This window comes from Cygnus olor, chromosome 18, assembly GCF_009769625.2.
Source record: "Cygnus olor isolate bCygOlo1 chromosome 18, bCygOlo1.pri.v2, whole genome shotgun sequence".
Lineage (NCBI taxonomy): Eukaryota > Metazoa > Chordata > Aves > Anseriformes > Anatidae > Cygnus > Cygnus olor.
Window position 1 is genome coordinate 9,208,589 of NC_049186.1, and position 24,395 is coordinate 9,232,983.

A 24,395-nucleotide genomic window follows, 5' to 3' on the forward strand; every position below is an offset into this window, starting at 1 on the left:
AAGCTTCATAAAAAAACAACAACAAAAACTCAATTGTGTGTCACTCTTCAACAATTCTGTGCATAAACGAGGTCTGAAAGAGAAGAAACAGTAGTGCTGAGCTTACTTACAACCAGTGTCTTTAAGGCGGTTGATTGCGTTTGAAAGAAGTCTCACACAACCCAGAAAACCAGCTCCCTGCTTTTTATGAATTTTCTTGTGATTCCACACACTGATTGTTATTGAATCTGACTTCCCAATATATCTGAAAAACATGAAGAACAGTACTGTGAGTGGCACTCACTGAATGCTTTGAAGATGCTCCAGAAATCACCTTAGGGAAAAAAAAAAACAAAGATCATCAACCATTACATTAGAAATCGAACATACAGCAGGAGAGCACAACTCATCTGCAGAGATAACATACACATTTAGTGTAAGTACATGTTATGAAGGAATTTACTTGAATACAAAGTAATCTAAAATCCCAGTTATGGAAGAAGGCTACCAATATCTGTTTAAAACAGTAGCATTAACAGACTCTGGACTGTCCCAGGTGAACACATCTCTTCAAGGCTACAAGCATGCTTTGACTCATGCCTATGTTCAGCCTAACTGAAAACAATGGTGATGCTTGTGGAAGATGTATTTATTAGCACATTATATAGTATTAGATGTATTTATTAGCAGGCAGAGCACTTCAGATGCCAGGACAGAAACTATTAGTTTAGCATCCTTCTGCAGCACTCCATCTGCTGCTTCTTTTTAGGCTACTCTTCCAAACACTGGGAATGCAAGTCACCCTAGTTTCCACGCTCTTAAGTGCTCAGGGAAAACAGAAGGTAAAGCTATTTACATACCTGCAGTTAATGAACCCCTGGGAAGCTAGTTCAGTACTAAGAAAGCTCAAGAAAGGACCAGTTTGAAAAATACATCACATTACAAGCGTGACTCATTTCAAAAAGTTCATACTGTATATCTGTCGAGAAGTGCCATGTTCCCTTCCTACCCCCTGCTGAAATAGGAATCATGTCCTGTCAGCATTACCATGGGAATGCACTGCAAAGTCTAGATCTGCATCTCACCAAATTCAGGGAACCTGGACAGTATAGGCTATTATATTTTTACTTTATTGCTTCAAGTTTTGCTCGTCAGAAGCAATTACTTTGTGAGCTAGTTTTGGTTTTCAGAGGACAATTTCAAAGCATCTAAGATACATCAGCCAATGCCAACATTGAATAATATAGTTAATAATACAATATTTCAAGTTGAGGAAAATTAATTTGTAATTAAGGCTTGGAGCCTGAGAACTGTTTGTAGTCCTCCATTCCCAGATCACAGATTCTGGCCTTCTGTAGTTTAGTTCCAAGAGGTTTTTTGTTTCATTTTGAAGGAAAACTAATCAAACAGTTCAATTAATTTCTATATACCTCTCCCTCACTGACGAAGGTTTTTCTGGCTTTAAAACATCTCAATATTTTCATAAAGGTACAAATGATACTGTCAAGGTTGGCAAACCAAGCAATTGAACTAGTACTCATGGTTTAAAATTGCAGTTCCGATCACGTAAGCTCTCAATTAACACTTCTCCCTTTTTCCTTTATTGTATAAAACTCAAAGCAGAACTTTGACAACTTTTTTTTTTTTTTAAACCACCTGCAGACAGGGACTGATCCAAGAAGTAGAAGACAGAAAAGCCTAACTGTAGGCACATACATGAGTTTGGTTTAAAATAACCAGTGCACTTTTTTTTTTTTTTTTTTAAAAAAAGGCTTAAACAAAATCCAAGGTTTTTGGAATAGTAAGCTGATTACATAAGATATGTAAGATTTCTGGCCTTACAACCTTGACAATGCCAATTTTGCATAGAGAAACAAGAGATGAAGATGGGTATTCACGTGCACGGTTGCAGTCTACAATGTTTCATGTACTTAAAATAAATTCTTATGAGAACAAGTTAGGTGCACTTAAAAATAAAGACTTATCATGACCTGTCTTGAATTTTCCAGTTTTCCTTGTTGCTTTAAAAAAGTCAGAGGTATATGGTTAATACAATTTCATAACAGAACAGTTTGAATAATATGTAGAACAGCTGAATATACAACACAGTTTCCAAGAATTACTGTAACATTTCAGGGTGAGGTTCTCATGGTTGAGCTACAGACAGCAAGCCATCCGTACCAAACAGGTGAAGACTTCTACAGAACTACTAGAGCCTACTCTGTTTTTTGCACCTGAAAACCTGGCTAATTCACATATTTAAAGGAAATAAGCAAGATACTGCATTTTTTAAATGAAAATGTCTTTTTTTTCCCTCTAAACCAAAGGAAGAAAATAAATAGCTCAGTAACTGCTAGTTGGCTTTACAGTGAAATGCTTCATCTGTATTTCTGCATAATTTCAGACATGAAAATATATGGTTGCATTTAGAGAGTGATGGTAGGACAAGTTGACATTTCCAATTTGTTTGGTGGATAAGTTACATTTGTTTTACATCATCTGGCAATAAAGTTCCAACATAAAAGCTTAGCTAGGAATTTTACTTGTTATTAAAAAAGAATGTTCCAAAAATTAAAGCGAATAAGTTAAAATAAACAATTTCATTTTATTGGATGCTCCTTTCTTCCTCCTTATACTACTTATTCAAGTTCTTGGAGGTTCTTTTTTATTATTATTTTTATTTTTTAAATTCCATCCCATCAGCAATATCTATTTCACAGCTTAAATCCTTCAACAAAGATAACAGGATTAGCGAAGTAGAAACCTGGAAATTCAATTTCCATATACATTTTTTTTAACTGCAGAGCATCTGGTCTATTTTCCTGTATTTTCTGAATCTGTAAAATTAGGGCTTTGGATAAGAATTGCATGTTTGGAAATTTTATGAAAACTGCCTATTCTTAGCACTTTCACTTCTAGACAAAAATTAAGTAAATGCAATACTGGAAAACTCTAAAATATTTTAATCGAATTTTAAAACATAGGGACAATTGTTAGTTTGTCATCTTTGCTAGGGTAGTATTGCCTTTTGAGCCAATATACCACACTCAGGAAGGTTTGGTATCGAGCAACTTTTCAGCCCCATGGCATTATACACATTTTCCCTGAAGAGTTCAGCTTGGTAGAAAAGCAGAATGAAGAAAGTGGAAAAAAATTACTGCTGAAAAAACACATCTCTTCCTGATCACAAGCCAGATGTACTCCCTCCAGAAAGAGAAAAATGCAACATCAAGAGGTATGAACTCAGGCTTGGAAGCCAGGAATTCCCTATTTCTAATCCATGCTGTCACATAGACTTTTTTACGACCTGGACAAATTATTTAGTTTATTTCTCCATTTTCCCATTTTTTTTTACATATATATATATATATATATATATATATACACACACACGCGCGCACACACACACACACACACATATATATATATATATATATATATATACACATTCAATATAATGGTAGTGTTATGCTTTGAGGTATCAGCTGTTTTCAGGCTAGAGGAGAAGAGGGAGCAGACCAAAAAATATCATCCCGATTTTTTCCTCTTCTCTCCACCCTGACATAGCTCTCATCTCTGGGAGTAGCTGAGGGGTATTTTGAGTCTGCAGGATGGTGAGAAGAGCACCAAGCCAGGGGCTGTGGTTTAACACAGGAATACAGCACACACACGTGGCACTGGGTGGCTGCTCCATTCTCCTCCCCAGTACTTCCCAGCCCAACGTTGAATTAAACCTAAAAGACACTGTAAAATCCGGGATCGTTAGCAATAACTAGGCAGCTGCAAAGCAAAGTTGGACGGTAGGGGAGAATGGTGATTCTGCCAGGGCAGTGCAGCAGCTTGAGAAAGCAAAGGCACCACGCAGCACTAGAACCTACAAGTGAGGAGATTTTGGGAAGTTGCAGAAGCTGGGTGAGGTTACAGTGAACCAACTGCATCTGAGAGGCGTAACAAGGAAGTAAAGCCATCGGTCCTTCCTGGAGCCTGGGGGTGCAGACTGGCAGGCCACAGAGTAAAGATGGGACCAGGAACTAGGTTTCGGTGGAGATTACAGATCCTTTAAGAGGTAAATAGATGTTATGACTTGCTATACCTTAAAGGCAGAGGCTGACAGGGAGGGCTGGAACAGGCTAGAGAGCACAGGTGAGCGTGGGAAGGCTGTAGGAGAGATCAACACTATGACAGAAAGGAAGAAAGGGGAAGGAATAGAAAAAGGCTATTTGATAAGTTTCAAAACTACTGGTTTAGATAGTGGTTAAATGCTTCAGAAGCAAGAAGACCTGTAAATGCATTAAGTCTGGTTATCCAAAGCTTTGAGCAAAGGCCTGAACAACAGGGAAAACACAAACAAGACTGAAAATAAGGAAGGGGAATACATCCAGGGCAAGCATGGTATTTTACTGACATTAAACTGCATCCAGACAGCAACTATTTGGCAATCTCTCTCTGGAAAGCCTCCCAGATTTCCCCCTCTACACACACCCATCTAGACTGAAGAATCTAAGCAACCAATTCAGCTGCTTCCTTTCACACTAAAATCTGAATTAAGGGCCACGTAAGGCAAAAACAAACCCTTTTTTGTTCTTTACAACACCGCAGAAATATATATATATTTAAATCTTATACAGCAGAGTATCTATTATGCTGAATCAGGTTAACAAAACAAAAATTCTCTTTGAATTAGCCACCTAATTCAGACATTATTCCATAAATATACTGCAACAGATCCATCTTACTGTGCCATTTACATATGCTATCACATGATACACAAGATTAATTAGCCGCAGTGTTAACCTGTTATACAATTCCTAGACTGGGGACACTTCAATCAATCCAACATGGCTAAGAGACAGTTTTCCTGCACGTAAGCCTATTACAGTCTGTTAAAGAACAGCAAAATTCTTCATGGTACGAAAAAAAGCAACATTCTGCTTTAAAAAAAACCTATATAACTCCACCTTCCTCTGGTGGACTTCCTACACTTTGTGGTGACAGAAGCAAGCAGGCATTCTGCCACCAAGACTCCATCGGTTATGCTTGGTGTGCAAAGTACTTCCTGTAACAGTGAAAGTGTCATAAGTCAGGCTAGTGTTCCCATGCAATGGTGTGTTGTTAGGGTAAACGTTACAAAGTTGTAAAAGTTGTAAAATATACAATTATTTTCAAAGAAAGGGATATATTAAGTCCTGTAGGCTATGAGGTCTGCCATCAGGTGTTTAGCAGTAGGATGGTAACTATTAGTTGTTTTTTTTTTTCCCTCTCCAAAAGGAGAAGTTCGTTATCTTATTAACTGGTTCAGATAATAGGTTCAGTTGAGACCTGACACTAGGTATATTACAGTAAAAAGTTATCATAAAATAAAAGCCAAATAGTGACTGGCAGACAGACTGTTGTATTAAAGACAAGTGATCATCTCTTGCTGTTTCAAATAGGAACTGAAGACTAGGGAACTGGTATTTATAAATGGAAATACATTTCCATAGAGTTAAGTAAGGAATGACAGTTAAGACAATAAATGGGATAAATGATTATAAAGAAAATTTTGAGAGGGAGAGGCTTATTTTCAAATTACAAGGCTTGCCAGAACACTGAATTGTAGTTTGGATTAGAAATGCTCTGTATACTTCTGTGTCATTAAGAAATTCAGCTGCTAGAATCAAGCACAGGAGTTATCCCTAGAGATCAGATAATTTATATTGAAAATAATATCCTAAATAAGCAAAATCTAGTTTTATTATGGATTCTCTTCCTTAAAAAAGGAAGTTTTGCACAGGTGCAAATTCCTTATGACAATCCAGCAAGACCTCCCTCCCCCAAATCTCATAAAAATACAAGCTAAGCATAGTGAAAGAGATCTGTACCTGATTAAAAGCAATTTATTCCCAGTCTCCCTGAACAAAAACACAAATGAGTCAGAACACTCGTGAAGAACAAAAGGATGGTCTAAGAACCTTTATGAAAAACCGAACATTTTAAGTAACATGCAATTAATTTTAAATGTTGTGACACCGAGATACCCCCAAATCTGCCTCAACAAAATATTCTGCCAGAAGCCCCTTTTCTATGTTTTGTGTAAAACGATACAATCAGTCTTGCTTCAAAGCTAAGACAACTACAGTATCCAGATACAAGTATGATTTGTTCTATAAAACAATGTAAAAATACCTTCTATTCATCCTTCCTTGAAAATTATAACCAGAAAGGATTTTTTTTCCAAAAGATTTTACTATCTTTTCCATTACTGTCATTGCATATTAACACTCTCCCTTGTTTCCCATGTCCTCTGCTCCTCCTCCTCTCTAAAAGGCAACCAAGTCTCCAAATCATGAGAACGTGGAGCACTTACAAGCCCTCATAACCCATTCCTGTCAACTGCTTGTTGGCATTGCTACCACAGCACTTCAAACATGAAGTAACAGCTGGCAGATATTGGGGGAGAAGTGGGGAACTGCTGACAGTTTCAACATAGAACTTAGCAGCAGGTAACTACAGAATTAAGGTCCATCATTCCTCCTTCGCAGGCAACCCTTCACAAGCTGTCCAGAGGTTACAAGAAGGCTTTACACACAAAGACTCCACCACGTTGATGGCACTTCGCTTTCCACCTTACTCTCCTTTTAACCCTGTAAAGCTATGCATTAATACTCATTAATGGGCCTACCTAGCTAAACAACAATAAAAGCCTATGCTCGCTTTTCAGTGATTTTTCTTTAATCTAGGTCTAGTCTGATCCTGCCAACTCCAGCTCGTGTGAGCAGCAGACCATCGGGGCAGTCAAGGAATGCATCTTGTGGTTCAGCTTCATCCAGTGCAGAGATGCTTGATGCTGGAAGCCAGAGCACAGCAAGTGGAGATGACCGAGAGATTTGCCTCAAGAATTTGCTCCTAATGCAAGGTAATACAGTAGCACAGACACACTGCTGCTGACCCAACACAGCTGGTTTAATTGGCAAAACATTACACACATGACTTCCCCCATAGAGCTACCTTCTTGGGGGTTACATAAATTGAATCCATTTACCCAGAAGTCAGACAGAGCAAGTGCAAGGGAGGCTGCATACACATATGCAGTAAATTGGGAAAGAGATTGAAATGGGACAGAAAAAAAGCCTTCCAATACAGGGGGCAGCAGGCTGCAAGATCAGGGCAATCTACTCTAGAATTTCACCATAAGGACACTATGCAGACTGTTAATTGCTGTTGAAAAAGCTCAAGCTAAATTTTCACAAATGGATGGCCAGTCTTGGAGAGGGTGTGGCAGGACAGAGGTCTGAAATCTGCATGCATGTGTCTTTAGGTAAATTCTATACAAATCAGCATTTAGGTTTAGTAACATATAAAAAGAGGTTTAAGAGGTTTAGCAACATATAAAAACAAAGTAACTTAGAAGTCTTTATGAAAAAGAACCATAACTTCTATGTGATCTTAAATTGATTTTATAAATCAATTTTTCTGATTAATCTGAATTATGGTCTCATATGCAAAATCCAAGATTGGACTGAGTTTCAACAATAAAGATATAATACAGAGCTTTCCTCAGTGAAAGTTCTGTTATTTCACTAAACTGCCAAATGGTATTTTGTTAAGTACTAATGAAAGTGTTTTGTAACCTGCACTGAATTAGGAACGGTGACTTCACCCATTTAGTCTTGGATACTCAACTGTAGTCTTCCACATTCTGCTGAAAAACCTATCAACCTGCTTTTCTCCACTGGGAAAAACAGACACAGGCAATTTCCCTGTGTACTAGTACTTAACGTAGGATTTAACATAGGTTTGCTGATGTCCAAAGCTAACCTTTAAAACACAGATATGTTGCTGTACTATGAAACTGGGTTAGCATCACACCAGCATAAAAGCTCTTCATATAAATATGCTCAATTTCTAATATAGACACAGATGGAGGGGAAAAATAGACCTGAACAATGTCTTCGAAAGAAAGAAGGACACAACGAGGTAAAACTGTTCACTTCTTTTCCTCATCTTTCATACCAAGGAAAAATAGAAAGATACAAGGATAAAAGGACAGGGAAAATAAATCATGGATGAGCACAAAGAAAACTACATAAAAAATAAAAGCTTTAAAAATCATATTGTATGAAATATTATATGCTTTAGAAAAACAGAGGAAAAACATGACATATACATGCCATACTGATTATATTGCTCAACAGCACTGAAAGATGATCAGGCGATCATAACATAAGAATTTATAGTGAAAGAACATTTGAGACAGAAAATGATATAAAGGAGAAAAAACTGAAGAGGCAGACTGATAGAAAGACACTAATACTATACGACAAAAACATGAACAGTTTGAGGGAAATACTGTCAATTACTTCATTTTAGAGAGGTGTCAGTATGAAAATATTGCAATAAAATAATGCTTTAGTACACATAAGGCATACTGCAGACATCCCTAGAAAATCAAGTACTGTGTTTACATTTTGAAGGAAATGAGAAAGTGGAATTTTCACGCAAACTACTAAACTCTGGGACATTTTCCAAGCTGTAAATAGGTCAGCATTATGAATTTTGGAAAATTTCTGTGTACTTTAGAGGATTGTACTTCAAACCTTTAGCTATCACTGTTACCACCTACAGGTCATAATGCTGATTCCATTTTGGATCAAGTGTATTCTTCACAGTATCTGTAGAATGGCATTGGCCAGATCCGTCCACCACAACTTTAGCAAATGGATCAGGAAGTCCTAAGAGAAAGGAAAGGAACAAAAATTAGCAAACAGATCGGGATGCTTTAGGGTCCTTAATCATTGCACTTTCAAAAAAAAAAAAAGTTTGAAGATGGCTTTTATTATGAGTCATGTTCCATGAATGGGTTATAACAATTAAATTATGTATAAAGCGTGGGAAAAGGCTAAATTAGCAAGTTACTCCATACAACTTTTTCTTGGTCTATATCACTAAGTTGAACGCTTAGAGCGGGGGGTGGGTGGAGAATCCTCCCATAAAGCCTCCAAACACCTTAATTTTCTTAATTCAGAATTGAGTACGTTTTCAGTGTATGGGGAATTCAGCAAAAGGCACGGAAAACAAAACTGCATTCTTCCAATTTTTAAGGTTAATTGTAATCAATATTTTAGTTGTTACTCATATTAATGGAAACTACCTATAGCAGATCAATTCACACTTTTGAGGTCTACTTTGTTTTCTACTTCATTTTCTCTTATCTTAGTACCTTAGAAAAACTTAGCACAGGCTCAGCTGCTAACAAAACTCCGTGAAAAAAATTGTGCTGGACTACGCAGTTGAGGATGGGAAAGAAGCAGGACCAGCGCAGCAGCCTACAATTAGCTCTACTGGAACTGCAGTCCAGAGCTATTAACTGCCCCTGAAAGAGATGGTCCCACCACCAATGCCTTTTTCCCTCATACTAATTCTTGCCCTCATCTGCATGCCCAGTGAGTCAGCTGCAGCGGTGAAACATTACTGACGTTTTCTGTAGCGTAAGGTTTGCACCAGCACTGCTTCCTTGGGTGACTCAGGATAGAGCCAGTCAAGCACCACCATCCCAAGGCTGCTGCCAGCCAAGGCAGGTGGGGATAAAGGCAACACACGTGGGGCAGGGAGGAACAGGACCTCATAGGATATGTGCTGCCAACTGTACAAAACTGCAGCACAGATTGCAAGTTGGGGTGTTTTTAGGCATTATTAAACTGTTAAACAAGTAAAACTTACAATCAACAACAACAAAAAAAATCAGATATAAGGCAAGGTTTGTAAGTATCACAAGTTACAATATAATTCTGTATCATTCCTTCTTCAAGTTCTTTTCAAAGTTCAGATCTGATCTTTTGAATTCTTCCTACTCCCAAATGGAGGGCAGCAGGCAGGTGATATGTGCGTGCATGCCTACATAGCCAATAACATTCCTTTCTGCCTCCTTCATCCCCCTTATTAATTAAAATATAATTTCAGAGTACATAAGTATTATGACATGATCGTTAATAATTGAGATGTACTTACGTCTGCTGTACAGAAAGTTCTTATATGAAAAACATTTTAATAAGTACAAGGCATTAATGCTGAAAAACATGTCATTTGCGTGAGAGTAAAATTGTTTCCCACTTCCATAAAAAACAGAGGGGAGCAAGGGAAGGAGACGGTGTGTTTTGTTTTTAATTACTATTATGAATGTCATGAGTGCCACCTAAGAAGTTAGAAGCCCTGAAATAAAATGTTCCAAAACCTCAGAGCCCCCAACCCCTTAATGCAACCATCCTAATACATGTGCAAACAGGGATTTACAGAGCTTGCATAATATTTATCCCAACTATAAACATATAAAACTTTAACAGCTACTTACGGAAAAAGTCCTTTTTCACCAAGTTTTTTGCACACAGTACTGTAGAAAAACAAGAAATGCAAAATGAAGTTACTGGTTATTAACAACAAGGTTAATTTACCTGTGTGGTATTCCAGAAAATTCTACTCAAAAACTCATGAATGAACATAAAAGAATTTGCTCCTACATCATTGTATTATCATGTAAAATAATTCCTGAAAGCAGAGCCAGAAGTGTCATCTTTTGGCAATTTACCTTTAGGTAGATTACAGTAGAAGTGATATGGCAGTGTTTCCTCAAGCAGCAGTTTCACATGCATTTTTTTCTACCAGTGCCAACTTCAGCTGCTCCTGTGTTTGCCTATTTAGTGAGCCAGATTATTTCTAACTACCTCACCACATGATGGCATGAACAATTGTTCCAGTAGAATTAGTGGTGTTTCACATGCAGGGTCTTATGTCTTGTTCTACAGAACAAGAAAAGCTTTCTGACCACAAAAAAAAGTACACTAGGCAGTCTAGGCTTTTCTGCTATCCTACATTGTAACTAACTAAAATTTTTTTTACCTGAAAAACACTTGGGTAGAGTAGACTAACTTCTAACACCAGAGTTTTGATGGCTCCAAAGATATACTTTATTTCTGTAGAAGATGAAAATTGTTCCAGGCTTTTTTGATTAAAATAAAAAGAAGGAACACTTGCACTTGCTCACCAAAAACACCAAGGGAAAAATAAGAATGGAGTAAATAAAAGTTGGGGAATAAAAAGGGGGGGGGGGGATAGGTTTCATATAAAGATGCCAAAGTACACAAAGACGTCTCACAAAATGCATTGCTGTTCAACTACATATTCTTATCTATTACGGCAGGTTTAGTGAGCAGGAACTATTAGATTTCCCTGCAAAACACTGAAGCATTTATTGGTAATGCAGAAGGATTCTCAGATATTGAATGGAAGAATGAATTCCCACAGCTAGTAGAAAAAGAAGATGATAGAGGTACTTGGTTGTAATCAATGCTGTAGAAGACTCTTCAGTATCAGATTCCTTTGGATATTTTTTCTGTGCGATCTCCGATATTAATTACTACCAGGAAATGCAAAGATAGAAGAGAGCATCCAGCAAGCGTATCCCACAGACACCACCTCAAAACAGTCAGGCTTTCCACTACTGAATATCCTCAAACAGATACTGCAGGGCACCTGATTCTCTGTTTTTTTTTCCACGGTATCTTGCCAAATAAAAGCAAGTGAAGGTAGTCCATGAACACTGTCACAGAGATTTCCAAAGTCAGGGCAGAGAAGCACCATCCCAAATAGTTTTGCATGCTAGCCCAGTCCAAGTTACATATTATTCTAAAAATCAATGGAATGAATGCTTTCCCAATTTTCATGTGGCCATGTTCATAAAGATCTTGATTTTAATGAAAGCATTTCCAGGCGAATTCACCACTGTAAAATCTAACTAAAACTCTACTGAGGTCTAACAAGTCTTGGTCCTCCATAAAACAAAGACATACTCATTGACAACTACAGGTAGTCATAAAACAATGCATTAACATATTCCATAGAAAAGACATATATATAAGCTCCCAGAAAAGTTTCAGTGAATTAATTTCCTGCAACAGGGTCCTAATAACAATACTGTTAACGTGCAAGAAAATTGCCTGGTACCAGGTTGTTAGTTGTTCTTTGTAAGGAATGAAAGGTCAAGAAATAATTTCTCTCAGTTCAAAGACATAATGGGAATCCTAAAGCGTAGCTGCACTTAAGGATTTTCAGCCAATAATTTGACTGTAAATGGTCAACAGTGGTAAAATACTAATAATGCACCCAACATTTTAGGTATTTCTGATACCTGGAGTTCAAGCACGTATAGCAAACAGACTGTCTCATCATAGTCCACTCCACAAAACCTTCAAATAAAGTCCTTAGGATCACGTAATAAAATCCACTAGAGACCTCCAGATACCCAGCAATTTGAGAACTACTTAATCCATATACAATTCATAACTTAATAGATATTTATGGAAACAGGTAACAACAGAAACTTTGCAAAATGCTTCTGCAGTCCCTTAAGATTTTATTACAACAGGAATATCCTCAGCTTGACAGCTAGCTGTCAACTAACACCACTCACCCAAGAACAGAAAGAGATTATTATCTAGCAGCCACATTTCATTTAGAGGTAAACAAAACAAACAAAAAACATTCAAATAAAACAGATGCTTGTATAGATGGCCACTTTGTTAAATATATCAAAAAAAAAGAAAACCAACAACTATTATTTGCGCAATTTCATCCATTATAAAAAATGGGAACTGCCAAATGAAGCTGAAACTTTTAAACCTGACAGTTCAGGCAGAATTCATCTACAGCACAGCAGGCCAGACAGTATGTTCCTGAAATTGTGTAATGTCAAAAATAAAAGGTTTGACTAGTCTTTTCAGAAAGAAATCATAAGGTTAATTCATTACGAAAACTTCCTTTCAAAATATTAATCAAGTCTGTCACTGCAATTTAACCAAAGTCTCATGTTGCACAATATACAAACTAGTAACCGTTTCCCCAACAATTAGCCATTAGTGAACAAATTAATACTTTTGGCTTGAGATTTCTCCTTCTAGTAACCACATTTAAGGACAGTCAGATGTCATCCAATTCCATCTTTGTCAGGTTAACAAAACAGGAGAGACACTGGGAAATCATCTATTAAGAACAGCCTCTCTGCCAGGTATTTCTAAGTAAAAAAAGCTCAGGTCCCAGGAGCATAACCTCAATTCTAGATGAAACGATCTTTTTCCACGTAGAGAGCTCTAATCTATCTCAGGACTTTTTTGCACAAAACTTCCCACTGACGGGAAAAGTACCACAGTGTATGCTCCATTTTTCTAACAGTTTCAACACTATTAGATCTATTCTCAATATTCTGATAACCAGCTGATTAATAGTTCCTTGAGAATAAGAACTAAGGAAGTTTGGTTTCCTATGGATTTATGTTTTATGGTTGACTGAAAGCTACAGCTGAAGCTCTTCCCACTGGTAGGGCCTTTACACAGACACTCTCCCACGCAGGCTCTCCAGTGGTCTAGCAACACCTGATCTCTCCCTGAAGCTTGTGCCTCCAATTTTAGGTCACTGCTAAGGCTCTCCTCCTTATCCAGGCAGCCATTCTCATAAAACTCATGGGGCTTAATTATCTTTGAGATTCTATCCTACGTCAGATTTGAGCCAAGCTTTCAAAAAACAGAAAGAACCAGAGCGAGATCATTTTTTCCCTGACAAAGCCAAGTCAAAATGCTGATGATTCTGGAACCAAACCCACATCATTACCAGACCTATGTGGTTGTACCATTAACAGATCCTCTAGAGGCGTACAAGGCCGCAGAAGGATGTTATTTGTTCTAAAACAAACATGTACAAATAACATTATTTTTTTTTCCTAAACAAAAAAAAATGTTAAGCTATTTAAACTTGCACTGAAGGTTTTCAGAACCAGAAAACAAATCAGCGCCTGTATATCCTGACATTGGTTTGAAAAAAAGAGGAAGGAGCATTGTACTGTAAGTACATCATCAAAAGACATTAATGGTTTCTAGTACACATAAGGAGATAAAGCATTTATTACAAAATATCAGTGAGTCAGTGGATATCTATGCTTTATATTCATTACAGACTTCCTGGGTAGTCTACAGAGAAGAGAACATTAGTATTCCAATACAAAGGCACGATGTACACGTGCCAAGACAAACACGCACATCAATTTTACATACTATATGTTCATTAAATATCTTTCTATCATGCCTTATGATCTCATTCTAATGTATGCTACTCAGGTCAGCTCACAGAAACATTAAAAAAAGCAAAATGGTATAAACCACACAGTCTCCTTCCATGACAGCTTTGCTATGCGCAGGTCTCAAACACTCAAAAATAGGAATTAAGTGAATCACGTTTGCCAATTTCTTTCTTCCGATTACTCCAAGGACTGACAAAGAAAGGTTTACTGATGATTTAACTATTGCAACTAAATGGAAAATATTTAATACCTCCAAACTTTTGTAATCTAATTCACATAGTAGCCATTAAAATTTACGTGCTATTAAGCAGCCATCATTATTGAAAATTTGAATTTTTATAGAAAGATAAATATCATTTTCTGAACTCCTCTCCTTCAGTAATTAGCAAAAAAGTAACTCGTTACAACCGCCTTTTTACTTTGGAATTGTATTTACAGGCAAATCAAACTTCTCATGACTTCAAACAGTTGTTACGGAACCTATCCTATGTCACACACTACTAACATTTTATTTAACTGCTAAAAAGTACGTTTATTTCAGAATAGTAAATATATATAATGCAAGGTCTCCCTACTTAAAGCGGAGGAAAATAAGAAAGCAGGGGAAAAAATGCATTTTAAAACACATGGAATGAAAACAAGTGAAAAACAAGAGAGATCATCAGATTTCACAGAATCAACACATCTTGGAAATGATCTAAGGGTTTTCCATGATCCTAACCACCTTCAACAGTAAGACAGCAGATCTCAAATGAGTCTGGAGGAGGGCAGCATTCAGTAAGAAAACGTTCACTGAGTTTATAGAAGAATGGGTGGCACTCTCACTCCCTGGCCACCACTAAAGGTAACCACATGGTAACACACCTGCAAAATAGGAATACCAATACTGTACCTCACAGGTACAATGCGTGTTATTGGTACGCTCGTACTCTCATCTGTTAGAATGCATCTCCTGATTTATGACAAATTTAAAAAGATTGAATATGTGTTTGTACACAGCAATGAGTACCTAAGGGCCACAGATGTAGGTTATCATGACAGAAATACAGATTTTAAAAAAATGTATTAAAAATTAATATTTCTTAAGCTATCCTATAAAGTTAGTAATTTAAAATGTGTGTATTGGAGAGATCAATACTTGGAAGGGAAGATACAGGAAGAAAGGTAAGAAAATAAAAAGTAATCAAAAATGTCCATGGAACTGAGCACACAAGCTGAAGCAGCAGAAGGAAGCACACGATCAACACATTTACAATTCAGTACGTGACTTAATAAGAAAACAACCCCCATCTCATGTCAGGCATTCGCAAGCAACCAATACTGTGTCAACGGACAGCCTGGGGTTTACAGGAGGAAGAAAAGGAGCGGGTCCAAAGCTAAGATTGTGTTTACTGATCTTCTGGCTTTTCAGTGTCATCACCACAGCGAAACTGATTCAGCCTTCTGAATCCAACCAGCCGTTTTAGCGTTACATTTTTGTTGTTGTTGTTTCACCCAAGGGTTTTTCTCCCTCAAAAAGTGCTTGTTCCAGAACATATGGAACACATGGGGTAGTGAGCAGAAAGGCAGGCTGCCTATCAATTTTTACCACAACAGCTCATTTTGAAGACAAGTCTTTCTTCCCTCTACAGAAACACCATCTTTTAATGAAAGCCATTAGCATTGCTTTTTGTGATCAGATCCCAGTTGTTTGCATGTAATACGCACTGCAATACAATCACTAAAATAAGTCCCAGCTGTAGAAACACAATGCTATGCTGTTGCTAATGCGTGTTGTACTGATAATGAATGGTCGTCTATGCTTTAATCTGAATAAAGCTCCCAACTGCTCTGTCTCTTCTTGCCAAAAATTCCCCTTCCTCCTCCAGACTGTGGTTGCATTCCAATTACACTGCTGATTGGAATGAGCCTGGCTGGGGGGGAGGAGAGGGAGGGACACAACCGAGCACACGCACGCCCCTCCTGGCTTTCGGATTGCTGCCCCTGGGACCCAGAAACTGTTTGGGGTGTTCTGAACCTATGGCTGACATTGCATGCCTTCCTCGATAGTGCATAAAACTCTTCTTAATTTTGTTTTCTTAAAAAAAAAAAAAAAGCATTTGAGAGGGGCAAACGATACACCATGCACAGGTTCCAGCAGCATAGCTCAATACTTTAAACATTTCTAACAAATTCCTACTGTTTTCATCCATTGTTGGCATGCTGCTGAGCAACTTATATTTTTCTGCTTGCACTCCCTCCTTGGACCTGCCTAAATTCCCACATGGGAAGATATAAAACAGGAGGTCTTTGACTAGTCGTTAAACAAAGAGAGCTGTAAATAACGCCATACAGATTTACAAATACAGCTGCTGAGGTAATAACTTTCTCTATTAAAGATTAAAAATAAAATTGTTTATCCCAACTATTCACATTAAATTTTATTTTACAATTAATCTGAGGATTTTTTTTTAGTTTTCACTTCCTTCCAATTTTCATTTCCTTTGAAAGGTGTTTTTTTTTCCTGCAGCTGAACAAACTGAATGAACATAATCATAAAGTAAGAATTTACTTGTAAGTTAATGAAATTTGTGCATTTTAATAAGATGACAATTGATTATCATCAAGAAGGGGCACACAAAGATACAGAAACATAACAAATGTGTGTTTTACAGCTGCACAGGGGTTCTGAGTTAAGAAGGTATTGAAACATGAAATACGTAAGAACACAGCAGCTGACTATTACTCTAACCATGATCACTAATCAACATGAGCTTGAAGGTTTCATGTTGCACCTAACAATCAAGAGGGCTGCAGCTGTTCCTCTCTCAAATCAGGTCTAGCAATCATACGGATGCAAGGTAGATCAGGAAGCTGAACTGGCTTAACAGAAAGTTAGCCCTCTGGGGAGATGGATTCGCTTTCCATTGGCTCCAAGAGCTGCACTGCCTTATCCTACAGCCACGCCATCAGTAGAGCTAGGGCAAAGGAAGTAGCAGAAGCACGTGGCTGCAGAGGAGGCAAGGAGAGGCTGACCTACCTTTCTGACAGCAACTTGCAGTTGTCCTGGAAAAATGCACTCCATACCAGTCAGTATTGCAGCTCTAAAACCAAAACAATACACTCCCAGATTTTTCATTTTAATATAGACTGATAGTTTTCCTCCTGTCTCCGCTGTGCAGTTCCAGACATTTATTAAAAATATATATTTTAAAACATATTTTTTAATTTTTAAACATATTTTGCCATTAATATATCAAAATAACTACCTAACACCCACCAGGCTTTCAGAGAGACAAACTGAATCTTTCAGATTCAGTTTTATTTTTTTTTTATTTCCCAAAGCACACAGAAGCAACAGAATCCAAGCACCGAACAAAGTATTTCTCTTGCAAGCATACATGCTTTATTGCTTTAAGGGTGCTCTAATTTCACATTTTAACAGTTTCTCTTTTCGAGTCTCACAAATCACTAGAAATTAAGAACAACCTACCAAGCACTAAACAAAAATCAGCACCAAGTATATATGAACACAGAGGCTGGCATGCCCTTCTTAGAAAGGTTTAATTATTTTTCCCCCTACTTAACTGGAAATCGAGTGTTACCCCAACTAAAGCTCCTAACACCATCCTCTGAAGACGTGAGCAAGCTGAAAGGGTCACCCCAATTCTGCTCTGTTACAGGGAGCAGTACGGAGGCAGCACGTGCTGAGACAAAGGTGCCAAACGACATGCAGAGGGAAGCCCAGCTCAGCCAGGACAAACTGGTGATGATTTCAGACATACCCTACTCGATTAAATTAGATGGGAACCCTGCAGCAGGGAAGACCAGCATGACCACTACCTTGTCTTCCTAAAGCAGAAACAGCCAGGTAAACCTCAAATCACCATCACTGTTTCATCTACATGTCTTTTACTGTTGTGAATTAGGAAATGCATACCAGAAACCCTTCTGCCCCCAGAGCTACAGCAGCCACAGCAACTTGGAAGGGGTGGTAGCTTCTTCAACTGGCACAGTTATCTAGAGAGCTAACATCTGGCCATAGGCTTACCACGTTCACTTCCAGTTCTTACTGGTGGAAAACTGATTTCCAACTCCCTTTCAGAATTATCAATGTAATTTAAATCCAATGTAAATTTAGAATCACATGCCAATTCCGGTTGACTTGGAATACACATCAGAACAATTCAGAAGTGCGGATACACTTTTAAAGTGCTAACCCTATTAAAACACAGTGTTTTAATACAACTTACCTTTTTATTTGTTTAATACACCAAACACAAGGTAGACAGCTTTTAAATAAACTCTTCTTTTTTAAAGTACATATTAGGGTAATCCCAGTATTAGGAAAGGCCTTTTAAAAACAATTTCCTTTAATAATTGTTACAGTTCTAAATTGTCCCATAAACACCTTTCTGCAAGGTCAAACTCAATATATTCAATATTTCCTTATCCGTCTTGTGTTGTAAAAATCTGTAAAATGAAACCCATTTCAAAGGATCACATGCACCTGCTTATATACACTGTCAGTTAGAAGCCTGTGTCTCCACAAATTGGGATTAAACCTTTGGGACAAAACAAACAAAACCACCATAACCTGCATTCAAACTACAAACAGCAATATGGATTATCCAGACATGACAAAAAAAAGTCCTAATAATATAATTTACAATACTGCAAAACACACCAGAAACTAACATAGTAACAGTATATTTTCCTTTCCAGTAGAGTCACTGTATCAAATTCTGCCTATAACAGTAGGCTGTGTTTTAACTCTTTTTAGAATTCTAGACCCATATTACTTGCACGTAACTCATGGAGATTAAAGTTCAAGATGAAGATACCATGCATTTATCATGGAAGAAATGTTAACAGAGATACATTGCAACACTGAATATAAACAGTTAAACCAATAAGTCATTCATCTCATGCAATAATAAAATTCTGGGACAGAGTCTCCAGGGCTACTTTAAATTCCTGTAAGGGGGGAGCGACACAACAACAACTCACGACTCCAGCAGTCTGTGCCTGGCATGTCTGAATGACTTGCGGACACGGCCAGATGGAGTCTGCCTAGATTTGCCATGTTTAGACTCCTGTTTTAACATCATGATGTCTACTTCACAGCATTGTTTTACTGTAAACAAAAGGCTTCCTTTTCCACTTCTCCTCCCTTATTCCACTCCAAGCCAAAAGTAAAACAAAACACAAAAAAACCCATACCACAGAATTCTTCGTTCGAGCAAGTAATGTATTTGCATTTCCTAGATTCATTCGGTGATGGGCTTACTGCCACACACGTCATGAAGTCTATTCATGTGTCCAGTTTGTTTGATACGCCTGTCAAGAGGTAAAGGAAAGAAATTATGCTGCCACTTTCGCAATGAAGGTAGCAAGCCCTCACCAAGCATTTTAAATCTTACCATGAAGGCTTACAAGTCTTTTACAGAGACTCATGTTTAAACCAGCAAAACTGAGTATGCTGTTGCAAAACACGAAGTTTTTTTTTTGAGCTATATACCAAAAAGGCAAATCAGATCTGAATGTTACAGTACTAAACCAACCCCATCAAGGGGATGTGTAAGCTAGGGCTTCAATCAGAGCCTCAAACAGCAAAAAAAGAAGCAGAAGTAACACGTGGGAAATTTTTAGAAAACAAAGGGTTTGCGAATATTTGCATTTCCTGGTTTAGTGTGGATGGAGCCTCTCAGACCAGCCAGGATGTTTCTAACGCATAACTTTCACACACTAGAAATTCCACTTAACTTCTCCATCCTGCTACAAAATGGCCTAACCCTCACATCTCATCCATTTTTCAACATTTGAAAAAACACTATCGTATCATGAATTCATCATAAATACACCACTTACAAACATAAACACTAAATACTATGCTGGTCCAATAGGGGGCAAAAATCTATAACTTGAAATTAAAATACTAGCTATTAAAATACTTTCAAAAAAAAAAAGGGGTGGGATGTCAGCAGTCAAAGATCAACTTCAAAGTTCTCTCTTTTGTTTCTCACACTTTAGTACACATAAAATTGTACAGCAGGAAACAGGCTGGGAAACAGAAATTTATTAAATATCAGCAAACCAACCAGCTTTACTGTTTTATTTTCTGTATGATCCTCTCTGTTGCAATGAAATGTAATTCACCTTCCTGCAGTATTAAAAACAATTCCTTTTTAAAAAAGTAATGCAACATAACCAAGATCACCTAAATTCAAACCTGCAGAAGTGGTTATTAAAATTCAAATGTGAGCAAAGTAAACTCTTTTATGAGCATTAATTCTATTATCCTAGAAATACAGAAATAAAATAGTATTTAAGATCTCAGGAAAAGGGGATGCTCTCATCTCAAAATTCTTAAGAATCATTATGCTAAAATCTTACCTCAGTCCTCAAAAACACGTTTGAAATCCCAGCAGCTAGTTTTTAAAGCAAGACCCAGGTTAGACTGAAGTGATTAGTCCAAAATTATGAAGTCGCATGCCCCAAAATACTTAGCAAACACAGGATTCTTCCTCTGAGGATGAGTAAATAAAAAACTCAACATGGAAATTTACCCATATATTTCTCTGCCCCCATAGGAACAAGGGTTGGGAAAAAAGCTAACGCAAGAAACAAATTATAGCTCTGTTCTGACTGATGTATTTCATGTACCTATGGAAATGTACTGAGGGAAAAAACACGCTAACAAGAAGCAGAGCCCTCGATTTGTCTCACTGCAGTGAAACTCTCCACCCTCTGAATGAGCTATAGCAGAGGCAATAACAAAAGAAATTCATGATCTAATTACCAACCAGATGAAAATGCCCTGAATTTTAAAAAGGGCTTCAGACAAGAGGCACCTGCAGCTAACCCCGGCTCCTGGGTATGAGGAGCTGTAGATACCAGAAGCTTTTCAGACTTCAGGATCACTGCTGTCTGTCAGGACACAGTCACAAACTTGATTTAAACAGGAAGTCTCAAAATTCTCTCTGCTACAAACATGATCCTGGTGGGACACTCTGCTACTGCCGGGGCTTTTCTGGGAAGAGGCAAAAGGAAAAAAAAGAAAAAGGATGCATATTATTTACCCTTCATACTCACAGGAATTCTCATGCTACTCTTCAGTGAAATACTGCAAATATCTCTATCAACACTAATAAAAGAATTGTCAGCTTTGTAAGAAGCAATTTCTAAAATGTGACAACAGCTAAGGTGAGAACTTCGAGGAAAAAAAAAGAGTCAATTCTGGCATTTCAAAAATAAAACTTGAAGTATTTTAGTTTTTTTTTTCTAAATAATTTCCTAAAAAAAAAATCAAACAATGTTAAAGAATTCATGAGGATCACAATCTCAAAACTAGCACTAGTAAAATTCACTAGTTAAGGATCTTCCCTAGGTATTTCACAAATCTAAACTCCACATTCAGCACTATTTTGTTCTACTGCTACACCTGATGTACTGAAATCACATTGTATGGGGGAATACAGATAGATGATGTACTCTTTACATCTTCATACTGTATTACCAACATCCACAACTTCAGACATGGATTGTGATGTTTCACTGATAAAATGGGGATCCTGCCTTCTCCTCCTCATTTAATGTAGCTGAAATATTTAAGCACAATGTCCCTCTATTTACTTTTGTGGTGAAAAGCCTTTTAGTGGAGTGCTTTCAACTCTGGAAACCGACTCTCTCTTCAGCTTGACGGTTCAATTTACTTGGAAGTATAGTCTTGCTCTAAATAATATTTATTAAAGGCTTCTGACAAAAAAATATGGTCAGCAGAAAGATCAGTGGACTATATATACCTTTACCTGGTTATTAAGCTGATGACACTGATTACTTAGTGTCTCTACCTACGGAAATGTAATACCATATAAATGGGGAAAACACCAACTGCTTACAGGAAGTACATATGGAAAAGTAAGACTGTATCACACACCCATACCTTGTTAAAGATCTCATGCACCTCAGTTCAGCCTTCCCCCCCAATCAGAAAACCGTGACTCCAAATCTCAAAGAGGTAATTATAATCAATGCACTATACAATTTATAAACAGATTTAGTTACATCACTGCAGTCCTTTAATATTAACAGATACAGTTTAGTTTCTCTTTGTAAACAGATGTTTTCTACAGAACAAATCCAAACAGTTTAAGATGCTGTTGCTGTTACACAGAGATGAGCTAATTGGATGTTTAATCATATTTACTTCAACAAAAGTAAAGAAACTTACATTAAAGCACCAACTTTTCATTGTTTTGCTTTGCTTTTACACAAATTGTTTAAATTTAATCAAATCAGTACAATTTATGTACTACTGTAGGAAATAATATGAAAGGGATTTTAAAGAAACAGAACACTAAGGGATGTGGATGAAAATAGCTTGACAATACATGGAAAGAAAGAATCCTGCCACCAAAGAAGCTTACTATGCAATTTAAACTACAATTTCAGAAATCTTTTGGGAAGACGCAATGTTCAAGTGGTGAAAAAGAATAATTTTTTTTTTTTGAGAAAGGAGCACACACAGCAGATAAGCAGTAGAGTGAAGGGCAAGAAAAACAATGGCTAGCAGGTGAAACTGAAAGAGGAAGGAGTATAAAGCATTAATGTAAAAAGTTCAACACTGTGAATCAACACTTCTAGCAAAATAGCAAATGAATACAAATCCAGCTATTTCCAGGAAGCTGGAGGAGATTTTATTACCAGGCATCTACAAAGACATAATGGCTTTCAAACGTAACAAGCAAGCAAGCATTTCCATTGACCTCAAACACCAATTATGAGCTTCAGGAAGTCTGAGTGGACAAGAAGGGGATTTTGAGGGGGCATAAAAGTGGAAGGACCTCGTTTACTCTGGTGTCTTTCACTCCAGAAACCCTCAACTTCTTGCAGCTGTGCTCACAAAACATCTTAGTAAACATTGCTCCTCCTGATTCCGACCATTTCTTTCTTATACAGCTACACATGCAAGGGAAGAGGCAAGGAAGCCAGACCCCATTTTCCAGAGGAATTTTACATTAATTTCCTAGGCACACTGTTCTTTGGATATCTCAACTGCTAACCCAGTGCTATCCCAGGCATGAAAAATATAGAAATGTATTAACTTAGCAAGCAAAATTATTTTTCATTTTGCATCTCAATTATTTAATAATAAACAACTTCCAATGACCTAATTCCTTTAGTTTCTCTGTCATCTACATATCTTAGAACTAATACGATAACTTACATTAAACAATAACAGAGACATACTGAAACTCAGAAACACAAGCCTTGTCCATCCTTCACATCCTTTCAAATAGCTTTGCACACTGTATCTGATTTTTGCATTGATTATTAACTAAATAAGAACTCACAAGTATTTTTCCTGTTCGTAATATTGAGAGACCTGGCCTAATCTTCATGTATTGCAGAACACTAATGGCATTGTCAGTGTTAAAGAAAGACAAGTTTTTAAAATACTAAAAATTAAAATGGAATGGCTGCCCTCAAACTAGCACGCTACATGAAAATACATCTCTAGCTAATCATGTATTTTCACTAAACATAAAAACATCAAAACAAACAAAAAAGCACTATACTGAAGTCAGTTCACCAAGTCCTGCCAGGGTCCCTCATGTCATGCTTGCATTCCAGATGCATAACAGTCCTCACTAAAATGTAATATTGCCAAAGGGTCATAAGATTGGAGTATTTCTAGGATGCATCCAAATATCTTATGGTTTAAAGTTAAAAAATGTACCTATACATGTCCAAACTTACAAAAGAGAAATTAGAATAATCAAGCAAGTCTAGTAGATTTTGATGCTAAATATAGACTGCTGTTCAGGAGACAATAAAAAACACAGGATTGGAGGAGATAAAGTGTTAATCGCATATTTGGTGGTTTATGAGCCAAAGGAGTCTGAGGTTTAAACTGCTTCTGCTCAGTGCTCATCCCATTCAGAGACGATGAATCATTTCCCATTTGGCAACACTTCTGCCTACAAGGCTGTCTTCTGTGAGATTTCTCCTGTATCCTTGTAATAGATTTGCTAATTTAGTACACCTGACTTTGAGCAAAAACTATTGTTGCCAGCTGTCAGACTAGACCTCGTCCTGTTTATCAGACACATCTAAACCATCCTGTTCTGCCCCAATCATAGAAACAGAACACTCTTTACTAATCCCAGTGCAGTAAATTACTTTCTAATATCCTTGTTTTTCTTACTCTGCCAAAATACCAACACATCATAGATTTAAAGCAACAGCAAAATCAATTTATCCACAGCAGCTGGGCTCATACCAGTTTATCCAATAACCGCTTTTCTTTTTTTTTTAAAAAAAAAAGTAGTAT

The 24,395-nt window shown here is 37.3% G+C and overlaps 1 protein-coding gene across 2 annotated transcripts in view; it reads right to left on the reverse strand.

The window, feature by feature from the left end:
* Nucleotides 1–24,395, reverse strand: part of SMURF2 (SMAD specific E3 ubiquitin protein ligase 2) — a 65,543-nt gene that overhangs the window by 26,508 nt on the left and 14,640 nt on the right. The window contains exons 1-4 of one of the 2 annotated variants that reach the window (XM_040530871.1): nucleotides 19,283–20,001; nucleotides 10,307–10,345; nucleotides 8,582–8,690; nucleotides 111–244 (exon numbers count right to left, since the gene is read on the reverse strand). In XM_040530871.1, coding sequence (XP_040386805.1) covers nucleotides 111–244; nucleotides 8,582–8,690; nucleotides 10,307–10,345; nucleotides 19,283–19,364 — 364 coding nt within the window. In that variant the 5' untranslated portion in view covers nucleotides 19,365–20,001. Of the gene's footprint in view, nucleotides 1–110; nucleotides 245–8,581; nucleotides 8,691–10,306; nucleotides 10,346–19,282; nucleotides 20,002–24,395 lie in introns of those variants that run through there. The other variant, XM_040530872.1, reaches the window with a different exon arrangement.